The 10,891-nt window shown below is 49.7% G+C and overlaps 1 protein-coding gene across 2 annotated transcripts; it reads right to left on the minus strand.

Annotated features, from left to right (window-relative positions):
- Positions 1 to 536: 536 nt before the first annotated feature.
- On the minus strand, positions 537 to 9,341 carry TMEM119 (transmembrane protein 119). 2 transcript variants are annotated; one of them, XM_028702580.2, is made up of 2 exons: positions 9,066 to 9,341; positions 537 to 4,537 (listed from the first exon to the last, which is right to left on the minus strand). In XM_028702580.2, the coding sequence occupies exon 2, from the start codon at positions 4,511 to 4,513 to the stop codon at positions 3,635 to 3,637; it is 879 nt and encodes a 292-aa protein (XP_028558413.1). In that variant the 5' UTR covers positions 4,514 to 4,537; positions 9,066 to 9,341; the 3' UTR covers positions 537 to 3,634. The 2 variants fall into 2 exon arrangements, with proteins under 2 accessions (XP_028558413.1, XP_028558415.1); XM_028702582.2 differs by lacking the exon at positions 9,066 to 9,341 and adding an exon at positions 6,338 to 6,551.
- Between the last annotated feature and the right edge of the window lie 1,550 nt (positions 9,342 to 10,891).

Here is a 10,891-nt window from a genome sequence, read left to right on the forward strand (position 1 = left end):
AGGAAACAGGGTGTGCCAGGAGATGTGCTGTCTTTTGGGTGCAAAGATTCATGATGTGACAAGAGAAGTCACTGAGTCTTATAAAGCCCACTGACCACAGCCCTGAAGTCTCTGCATAAGGGATGCTCTGGACCTGGTAACTCTCGTTCTAATCACTTCCCCAAGGCTGGCCCAAAATATTTTGCTGTCTGAAGCAGAATAGGCTGTGGCACCCACCCTCCACTGCCCAGGTCAAAGCACTCAGTGTTCATGGCTGGCCAAGTTAACTTGGCACCCAGTGCAGAAAAACCCACAAGTGCCCCTCCCATGGAAAGAAGGAATCAATGCAGATCATAACCATCACTTTGATCCCCATCCACAACATCCAAGTGCCTCACTCTACTCAATGGTAGGGCTGGCCCTGCATCCTTCAAGAGAAAAGCTATTTGAGGTTGTTTGCGTCCAATGGAATCTGATATCCGCCTCCCCTTGAATGGATGCTCTTACACAGAGACATATCACACCTGTAGCAGATTAAAAAGAAAACGTTTCTAAACTTCTGTTTCAAAAGCAGTTTACCACAGAGCAGCACACAGAAAAAAACAAATACCGGTAACTGAAAAATGGAACATAGGTCTGCATAGGAATGTATATATGTGTGCTTGGGTAACTGAAGGTTTAAAGAGGTTGCGAAAGGAGGGGCAGGGAATATACATTGCAGTCTGCAACTTTACTTAACTAATTTGTTTAATATTCAGGTTATTTCTTAAGTAATTGGTTAGATTTCAGTTTATAAAAATGCAGAGATAACCCCTCTGGTTTATTGCTCTGAATCTCTTTGGGCAGCTGCTGTGACTTCTGGACGAGATGGCAATGATTTCAGATATGCTGCGGTGGTTGCCCAGGGACCGAATACTGTTTTGCGAAGCCTGCCAACATTTTCCATGGAAGAGTCCAAGAGAGTAGCTTTGGTGGAAGCCATTCTTAGGAATCCCTGTACTGGTCGTCATTCCCCTTCCACACTTAATGCCAAAGTAGCTTTGCAAAAGGGCCCCAAACTCCGTGCAGTAAGTAGCCTTTTTTTACCCTGTGTGGTTTTAAACAAAATGTTTTTCAGAACATGGCATAACCACTGAAGGGGAGAGTTGCTTTTTCCATCAGAGAGAACGGGCACTTCCAGATAAATCATTATTTCTGCCCAAGTAACTCTAGGCCACGAGGTTCCTGGTTGAGGCCCTGTAGCCCTTGACCCCCAGAGTCTTAATCAGCCAAGGACCTCTGGCCCCTTATGTTGCCTTTGCTCCCACTGGTCACGCAAAGGGATCCCGGAAGCTGTTCACCTAAAAACCACCCAATCCCTGGTGCTTGTTGAACAAGAAAGGATGAGGGGGCGGCCTACCCGGGTTGTTGGGTCCTCCTGGGTTTGAATGCAAGGGGCTCCAGGGTTCTAATTCTCCACAGCACCCCAGGAGAATGGTGTGCCTGGTATTGTGCGATAGAAGACCATCACAAGAGCACACGCCTCTTTGGTGGCTTCCAGCACCTGGTATTTGGAAGCATATTGGGAAATTTAAGTGGAGGCTGGACGCAGCCAGCCAGAAAGCGGGCAGGGCAAACAGCACTAATGCATTGCAGGGGGTTGGACTAGATGGCCCTTGGGGGTCCCTTCCAACTTTACAATTCCATGATCCCAACCTAGTTCCCCAAGCCCCTCCATGGCACACAGCCACAGCCGAAAATGAGGGCCCACCAGCCTGGATTGACAAATCCCTGTTCTTAAAGAGAGCATAACCATCAATGTTTTTTTGTTGGCTTTTGTTGACTTCAGAGAGGGCTTCCCTATTATCTTGTGTTCTGAGGAATGGCCAGAGTCATAAATATTATCAGAACCTTTGTGAAGAAGCTTGGCGAAAATGGTGGTCCCCCAATAAAACCCTCCGCTCAAATTCTTCAAGGCTTGTCACATGTAAAGATAAAGAGTTTCTTGGTCCAGCTGTAATGTTTGCTAAAAGTATTCCTCTCTTTCCTGAGCAGGCCAGAGAAGAAAATGTCTCAGAATCCCAAGTGGAAACAACAAAGCCACTCAAAAGTCCTTCACAAAAGTACAAAAGTGAGTTTTAAAACAAATTAGTTTCCCTCCCCCGAACCCCGTCAGAGCTGGTAGAAAGAGTAAAAATGTCCAGCCAACATTACTGGCGTTTTAGGCAGATTTTTTGAGTTTCCCAGATATATGCTGTTTCCACAGATATTATAAATTCAAAATTATCTTAAGATCCTTTGCTGATGATACAAATGCTTCAGGGTTCAAGTGGCGTGAACGGCCAGTTCTGGTGTGCTTCTCTCACACGTGATGGATGTCCTCTCCACCCCAAAATTCTTGTAATAATATAAATGCCTGGATGTTTGTGAAACTTTAAGCATGCCAGTCCATCAGCTGGGCACATCCCAGATCCGAGCCCATTCTCTTGAGCAAGGATCTTCTGTAGGATTGTTTGAGCACTGAAATTGACCACGAAGGCACCTGTGGTGTCAAAGTTGGTGTCTCCCTGGCTGGTGTCAGAAGTGGCATCCATTATCAAGTCCAACTGAGGTTTCTGTGTCACGTGGATGGGAGTTAAATTTAAAACCTAACATCACGAAAAAATATCCAGGAGAGATCTGGGGAGCAGAGCTGCCCTGAAATTTCAGGACTGAATCTTGGACCAAGAACCTCTAGCAAAGATTGTCAGGCCACAGGCTTGTAAACAGTGGCAGAGATTTTTCCTGAGAGGTGAGCTGTGCTTCCACCTATGCACCTTCACTCCTCAAAGGGCACATATACTCAGCTTCAGATTGAATCCAGATTGTCATTTTGCCAGCCACATTTTTAAGCATCATGCATTGTTCTTTTATCAACAATTTGTTCAGCACCTGAAAAAAGGCTCCAAGTAAGAGTGAGGTGGCTTTGTGATTGACACGAAGGGCTGACCAATCAGTTCTAAGTCCTGTGCTAAGTCCTACTTCCAAAAAAGGCGGGTGTGGTGGCTTTGTAATTGACCCAAAGGCTGGCCAATGGGCATGTTGCACAGCCTTGCTTCAAAAGGAGCGATTGGCTTCATGATTACCCAAAAGGCCAGCCAATCAGCACTGTGTAAATTCAGCTTTGGCAGAAAACCAGAATGGGCTACTGATCCCAGGGAGAGTATAGAATATGGAGCAGCCAGGCACTCACCTGGAAAGTGGGGATTGGGTAGGCAGCTACTATTATTGGGGACTGCTAAAAAAAGCCTCATCCAGAACTGGGCTTGAACCACAGGTTCTACCATATCTATTCACAAAAACCTGTTTCAAAATAGGTTTAAACCCAACAGTGGTTTCAGTCCTATATTTGGATCTCAGTCAGTGCTCAGTGCTGGATCTCCTCCAGTCATCCTCACCTACTAAATAACACCTTGTACTTGCGTCAGAGGAGAGTGGCTAAGTCATTCAATGTTAAGGCAAACCTCAGTATGCTACTTCTAATGGGGCATCTCTAAAATGGAGGTGGGAAACGTCAGATACTGAAGGGCCTGGTGTTGCCCACAGAGTAAAAGTAAAGTCCATCACAGGTTCAGTATGATCAGCTTTTCAACACGATAGCCAAGGGTGGAAAGCCAAGCAATGGAGTCCCTGTGTCCTAGTCTCCTGGGGTGCAAGTACTATCAGGGGGTGCAGCCCCCGGCTCATCTGCCTCACTTTCTGAGACTTGTCCTGTGGAATTATCAGTCCCTGGCGATTCCTTGGGCTCTTCTGGAGATGCTGGGTGAGTTTCTTCTTCCACCTGTTGATCCTTCACATCTTCACCATTGATTTCCGCATCTACCGAGTTTGGCAGGGCTGGAGTCTCAGCCTCCTCCGCTGGACCATCCTGTTCTTCTGGAGTGGCTTTCTCTTCCTTCTCAGCCTCTTCCATCACCTTTGTCCCTTCCTCCTTGACGTTGGTTGCCCTGTCCTCCATTTTGGCACTCTCCCCGTTCATCGTGACAGCCTTGGCTGGGGATTTGAGGTTCTGTGCAGCAGCTAAAATATCCGCCTGCAGCTGCTTGGTGGAGTCAACGGGCTCTTCCTGGTCGGCATCCGACAGCTTCTCTGGCACTTCGCTGAAGGCCTTGGCGCCTCCTGACTTGTCGTTCTGGTCCACGTACTTCTTCTTTGGAAAAGATGATGGATAGTAGGCCGAAGCCTTGTGTTTCTGCCGGACGATGACGGCGGCACACACAATGAAAAGGAAGAGGAAGACCAAGGAGCCGACCACAATGATCAAGAGCATGTACTTCTGGAAGAAGTCCACAATCCCGTCCAATATGTTGAGGGATGTTGAAGTCCCATTCACAATGAGGTCATTCAAGGTGGGGTTTGCACCTAGTGTCACGCTTGCAGAGGGTGGGATGGAGGAGGCCCCCTCGCTCTCTCCGCTGCCACCGTTGTCTTCAAGCCCTGCTTTGTGTATGGATCTTGAGGCGCACAAGGGCACCATCAGCATAACAAGCAGGCAGATGTCCATCAGGATGGCCATGTCAGCGGTTGGATGTGGCTAGTTCTTTGGAAAAAAACAACAAATACACACACACACAAACAAACAAACAGAAAGGAATGGTTATTCTTAGATGTGTAGCATGCGCAAATGAGCTAAGTCCCATTCTTAGATCTGGAGGAACTTCTTCCATGGGGGTGGGGGGCTTGCTAAAGTTAATGGTGAGCCTCTTTGCACATGCTCAGTAGGCCTCTCATCTGTCCTAATGACTTCACATATTCGACAACTAGTTCTGGGGTTAAGCTCTGGTGAATCCCTACCTCAAACTGAGATGTGGGCATAAGCAAAAATAGCCAATGAAATCCCACGAAATCGACACATTCAGCGAAGTTTCAGGCCCAGCTGGAGGTAGGGCTTCTTCCATACATACACAGTTCATGGATAAGGTATGTTATTTCTTCCCCACTCCTGTCACTCTGGTTGGCTAATGGAATTGTAGAACTTGGAAGGGACCCCAAGGGACATCTAGCCCAACCCTCTGCAATGCAAAAATTGCAGCAAAAGAATCCCTGACAGCTATCCTACTCTACTTATAAGCCTCCAGTGAAGGGAGCCCATCACCTTCCGAGGCAGTTCATTCCACTCTTACCCTCAGGAAGTTCTTCCTAATATTTAGTCGGAATCTCCTTTCTTCTCATTTGATCCACTGCTTCCCCAAAGCCAAATTTAAAAGTCACTCTCCACCGCCTGTGATAGTGGTGGTCCCCCTGCAACCCTCCCCCCAAAATGAGATGCAAAATAGACAAGACTGGGCTAGGTGGATTAAGACCAGGGATATGACCGTGACTCATAGCTCTGCAAAAGCCAACTCTGTATGTGTCAGCCCAGAAGAGCAGCTCAGGCAGGCAGCCTCCTCTGAAGGAGGCTATTTCTGGTCTGTCCGTACGAGTCAGGAGTGATTGAACGATCCTAATGCCATCCAGTCAAGAGTCCGAGGCAGAAGGAGATCAGAAGAGCCCCCTAACAGGAGGGGAGCATACAGTGAGATGGGGGGCTTTGGGCCGACAGAGATGTGTGGATGGTCTAAATTCATTTATTTCTCAACATGCAGAGTTGGGAGCTTACTGGTTTAGGAGTTCTAATAAATCTCTGAGCTCCTGAGCCTGATCAGATCCTGGCCTGAGCACACCACAGTGGTTGGTGGGTAAATTCCTGAGATTTGAGGTTTGCAGTGGAAACTGTTACACAGACCGAAGAGCGCAGACTCAGGCATGCAGCCCCTGCTGATCCAGCTCAAGGCTTACTTCACCAGCTGTTGGATCTGTCAGTAGATCTAGACAGATGTTTAAATGCTGCTGTTTCTGTTCTGACTCTCCAGTGACACAAACCCAGTTTTTAATGTGGAAAACAAAGAGGGCTTCCTCCCCCCCCCCCCACTTTGCCTTCTTTTGAGCTCTGCCTTCTGCCCCCAGTGCTGCACCCCAAATCCCAAGTGCCAGCCTGGCAGTCAGGAGGTGCCACTCTGCACATGTTTGGAACTAACATGCTCCTCCAGAATTTTCTTCTCCACTGCTCCTTTTTCTAAGCAACATATTCAGAGTCCAGATGTTCCTGCTGTGCCTGATGCAAGCAGTTTCCCCTTGACTCAAATGCAACGTGCCCAGAACCTTTGCCAAGTTTGGAGACATTAACTTCCTGCAAAACTGCTAACTGAAACCCAGGGTGCAGCCTCAGCAACTGGAACAGCCAGAGGTCCCTGGATGAATCATCTGGTAATGTGTAGCCTCAAAAGAGCCCTGCAGCTGATCAGGCCCAGAGCTCATCTAGTCCAATGGAGACCAGCCCAGATGTGTCCGAGAAGCTCACCAGCAGGGGATGAAGGTGGCAGGCACCCGCTGTTGTGTGTCCTCAGAATCTGGCCTTCCAAGCCGCCTTGCCTCTGAACAAGGAGTTTCCATCTGGCTCACAGCTGATGACCAATCTCTCCCAGGATGTTTCATCCAATGCAAATTACAAAGACTTTTGAAATCCGTATATGGGGATGTTTCCTTTGCAACAGATATCTAGGCTTCTCACTTCCACTGGAAAGGAACATTCCACCCAGATGATACTTCAAGAAAAGAACTTCTCCTTTATCATCTCTCCCTGACCCCTTCATCGGCTCTTCTCTCCTTAGGACCAATTTAGCCCCGGATCCACAAAATCCAGGCAGGGCACCGACACAAGGGCCCTCTGTAATTGTTTCTCTACAGCCCTTGGCATTCAGAGGTAGACTGCCTTTGGGCATGGAGGCTCTGTGGATCTATTGAGGCTAAGCTGTCAATATCCTCCCCACCATGAAACCCAATTTGAGCTCCATCCTTGCAACACTTCAGCAGGAATCCAGAACTTTTGTGCTTGCCAGAAATACGGGGAAAAGGGGTCCTCTAGCCCAGTCCCCTGCAATGCAGGGGTCTCAGCAAAAGCATCCATGACAGATGACCATCCAACCTCTGCTTGGAAACCTCCAAGGAAGGAGAGTTCTTGCACCCTCCCTTGAGAACCAGGGTCAGCAGGATCCCATCAAATGGATCAGCCATATCTATGCAAGGCCTGCAGCCTCTCTCCAGATCCCAGTGACAGGCCAAATTCCATACCCTCCAACATTTCTATGAAGGAAATAGGAACGTCCCATTCCCCCATGGTTTCTTTCCTATTTATACCCCACATATCTGACTGGGTTGCCCCAGCCACTCTGGAAAGCTTCCAACATACATAAAAACATAATAAAACATTAAAGAAAAAACCCTTCCCTATACAGGATTGCCTTCAGACGGCTCAGGGATTGGATAACTCCATACCCTCCAACATTTCTCCAATGAAAACAGGAACGTCCTAAGGAAAAGCGTGACATTCCGGGATCAAATCAGAAATGGGAATGGCTTCTGTAAATCTGGGGCTTTCCCTGGAAAACAGGGACATTTGGAGGGTCTGAAATTCTTCAAACTCTAAATGCACACAGTCTCCCCCATCCCTCGGCCTCCTTTCTTCCTCCTCCTCCCTGGATGCATAAAATATCCCCTAAATCCCCTCTAGTTTTAAAAGCTGTGTAATCCGAGAACTGCCCCATCTCTTCTGATCTGGAGCAAATCAACTGGCAATTAAATCAGCAGGCAAGACCTTCCTCTGGACTCTGAGCACAAACCTTCTCAGATGGCCAGCTGCATAATGCAAGCTTTTAATTCAATTTTGTTTTCATCAGGTTGTTATTTTTCAAAGGCATCCCACATTCTTAAAGCAGCTGATCTACCAAGTAATAGTGTTGATTTGATTGCACCAAAGTCTGTGCTACTCCTTTAACAATGGTGGCTGGGCCTGTCCTTCACCTGACTACAAATGGGACCAGTGCTAGATGACCCATAGGGTCCCTTCCAACTCTGTGATTCTATGAAATCAACATTATGTGAACGCTACAATCAGCACCCGCAGGACATGGCTGGCGTTCCATGCCAAGCCCAAGGCTGTCGGTGGCCGGGGGTGATTAGCACCTCTGAGCATGTGCAGAATGCTCTGCATGTTTCTTCCCCCTGCAGCCCCGCCACTGCATGACCACAAACCCCCATGTGTGCCACAAATCCCATGACATGGCTCCAAGGGAAGCACAAACCCCGGGTTGTGTTGAGGAATCTCTGCTTCATAGCCGGGGTCTTGGGGCACAGACCTCTGGGAAGTTCTCCTGCATAGGCACACACACAAAGTTCATTTCAACAGTGCAGGAGAATTTCCCAGGGAGCTGCCCCTGAATTTTGAGTTTTCCTAGGGAATAGCAGCCTCATCATCTTCAGTGCGCAAGGCAGAAGCATCTAGGACAGAACTGATTACCGGGTCCTTCTGCCTCTTCACGGGAACATCAGAAGAGCCTGGCTGCTGGATCAGGCCAAGTGGGGCCCATCTAGCCCAGCATCCTGTTCTCACGCTGCCCTACCAGATGCCTCACTGGGAAACCTGCAAGCAGGACCCAAACACAAGAGCCCCCCCTCCCCTCCTGGCATTCAGGAGCATTGCTGCTCCAATTGCGGAGGCAGAGCAGAGTTCTGTGGCCAGCAGCCAGCATTGGCCTCTCCTCCCCCTGAACTTCTTCGGTCCTCTTTTAAAGACATCCCGGTTGGCGGACGCCCTGCCTCCTGTGGCAGCAAGTTCCATGGCTTAACTCTGAGCTGCACAGATTCCTTTCATCTGTCCTGAAGCTTCCAGCACTCAGCTCCTGGGCTGCCCCCAAATTCTAGTGTTCTGAGAGAGGGAGGAATTTTCCCGCTGTCTGCTTTGTCCAGGCCACATAGACGATTATGAACTTCTATTGCATCTTCTTCGCCTTTTCTCCAAACTAAAAGCCCCCAAGACGGCACCCTTTTCTTACAGGGGGGTTGCTCCGTCCCCCTTGAGCCACCCCGGTCCCAAGCAGGCGAGGCTTTTGCGGGGCCCCATCCTGCCCGCCCCAAAACGCTGAGCAGCAGTTGCAAGCCTGCCAGAAGTCAGCGGGAGTTGAGAAAAGGTGGGGTGGTGCTGGGCCCCCAAGGTTTAGGGTGAGGGTGGGGAGTTGCGGGCATTTACTCACGGGAAAGGAAACTTTGCCGTCTTTGCTGGCTCCTGGCTGCCTGCTCTGCTGCTGAGCAGCCCCTTCCTCCTCCGAGCTTGGCCGCTTCTGTGCCTGGCCAGCTTTTTTGCATTAAGTCTGGTTTCATGTGGGGACAGGGAGGGAGGGAGGGAGGGAAGGGGAGGGCAGCCCCCCACATGCGGCTCTCCTTTCCCTCCCCCTTTCTCCTGCAGGCAGCCGCCCTCCAAGCTGGGAGGGAAGGAGAGGAAAGGAGGAGGCTGGATAAAGTTTTGCTGCCTCTGTGCATCCCTCCAAGGGGAAAGTTCCCAGCAAAGCCAGGGCCAGAGGGGGGGTTTGTTTATCAAGGCAAGCAGCTGAGGAGTTAGGAAGTGGGGGGGGGTGATGGTTGGTGGGATTAAAATCATCTCCCCAGAGAACATTCTTCCCAGAGGTGACATGATAAAGTGATGCGTGCATGGAGAAAGACGACAGAGAAAAGTCTTTCTTCCTCTCTCAGAACCCGGGGACATCCCATAAAGCTTGAATGCCGTCAGATTCAGGACAGAGAAGAGGAAGGGCTTTTTCGTGTAGCACATAGTTACACTGTGGAACTCACTGCCACAGGAGACAGTGATGGCCATCAACTGGGATGGCTCTTTTAGAGGGCGGGAGGGGGGGATCACAGAGGATAAGGCTACTAGTCCAAATGGCTGTGCTCTCCTTCTACAGTCGAGGCAGCAAGGCTTCTGAGTCCCACTTGCTGGAGAGTGTTGCTCTCGGGCTCAGCTCCTGCGGGAGAGTGTCCTAGAGGACATCTGGCTGCCCCCAGTGAGCAGATGCTGCTGGGCTGGATCTGCTGGCTCTTCTCATGTTCTTAACAGCTTCCTTTTTCAATCAACAGCTCCACTCCGTGATGATTGCAATAAACTATTAAGGGTTCCTGAAAGAAGCATCACTTCATTCCTCCCCCCCCCCCCCAAAAAAAATATATCCAGGATCCTGAAGTTTTTCTCTGAGTTCCTTAGAGAGAGGAAGAGATTGTGTGGAAGGAGCCAAGCAAGGGTTAAGGACTTCTTCTTCTTCTTTAAAAGGTCCAAAATTCCTTATCAGCCTCATAAATATATTGCTGTGTCATGTCACTTAAGATTCCCCAAATAATGCATTTCCCGTGAGAAACAGAAAGAAAATGAGGACGGGAAGAGGGAGGCAGAGGCGGGGCATTTTGTTCTTCAGAAGGAAAACGGAGTGTGACCTTCCCAGGGAAGCGCAGGAGTGTGGGGACCAAGATGACTGGGGGGCCAGTTTGGGCTTAACTGGGGGGAAAGGAGGGCAGAAGCCAGGGAGGTGGGAGGGGAAACCTAAACCTAAATAGCCCCCTGCATATGGGAGGAGGGGGGAGATGGCAGCAGCTGGCTTTGGAGAATCCCAGACTTTGGAGAACTACAAAAAACACTGTACTCTGGAGGGCCACATCTGGAGGGCATAAATGTGGGTCATTTGGAAATTCACATATCAATTTCTCGAGAATCACAGAGCTGCAGAGTGGAAGGGGCCCTCCAAGGGTCATTGAGTCTGTCCTCCTGCGATGCAGGAATGACAGCTGAGGAATCCCTGACAGGTGGCCGTCTGGCCTCTGCTTCTCAAAACCCTCCAGGGAAGGAGGCTCCGCCACCTTCTGAGGGACACCCCCCCCCACGAAAACCCCTGTTCTGCTGGGTCCTCCCCCCTCGCCCGCCTTTCTCCTGCGACCCTCAAAGCCCCCCTTGAGTGAGCCAGCCCCCCCCCCGTCCCCTATTTCGCCATCTTGTCTGCTGGGGAAGGACAGCAACGCGGGAGGATGCTGCTAT

Source organism: Podarcis muralis, chromosome 13 (genome assembly GCF_964188315.1).
Source record: "Podarcis muralis chromosome 13, rPodMur119.hap1.1, whole genome shotgun sequence".
NCBI lineage: Eukaryota > Metazoa > Chordata > Lepidosauria > Squamata > Lacertidae > Podarcis > Podarcis muralis.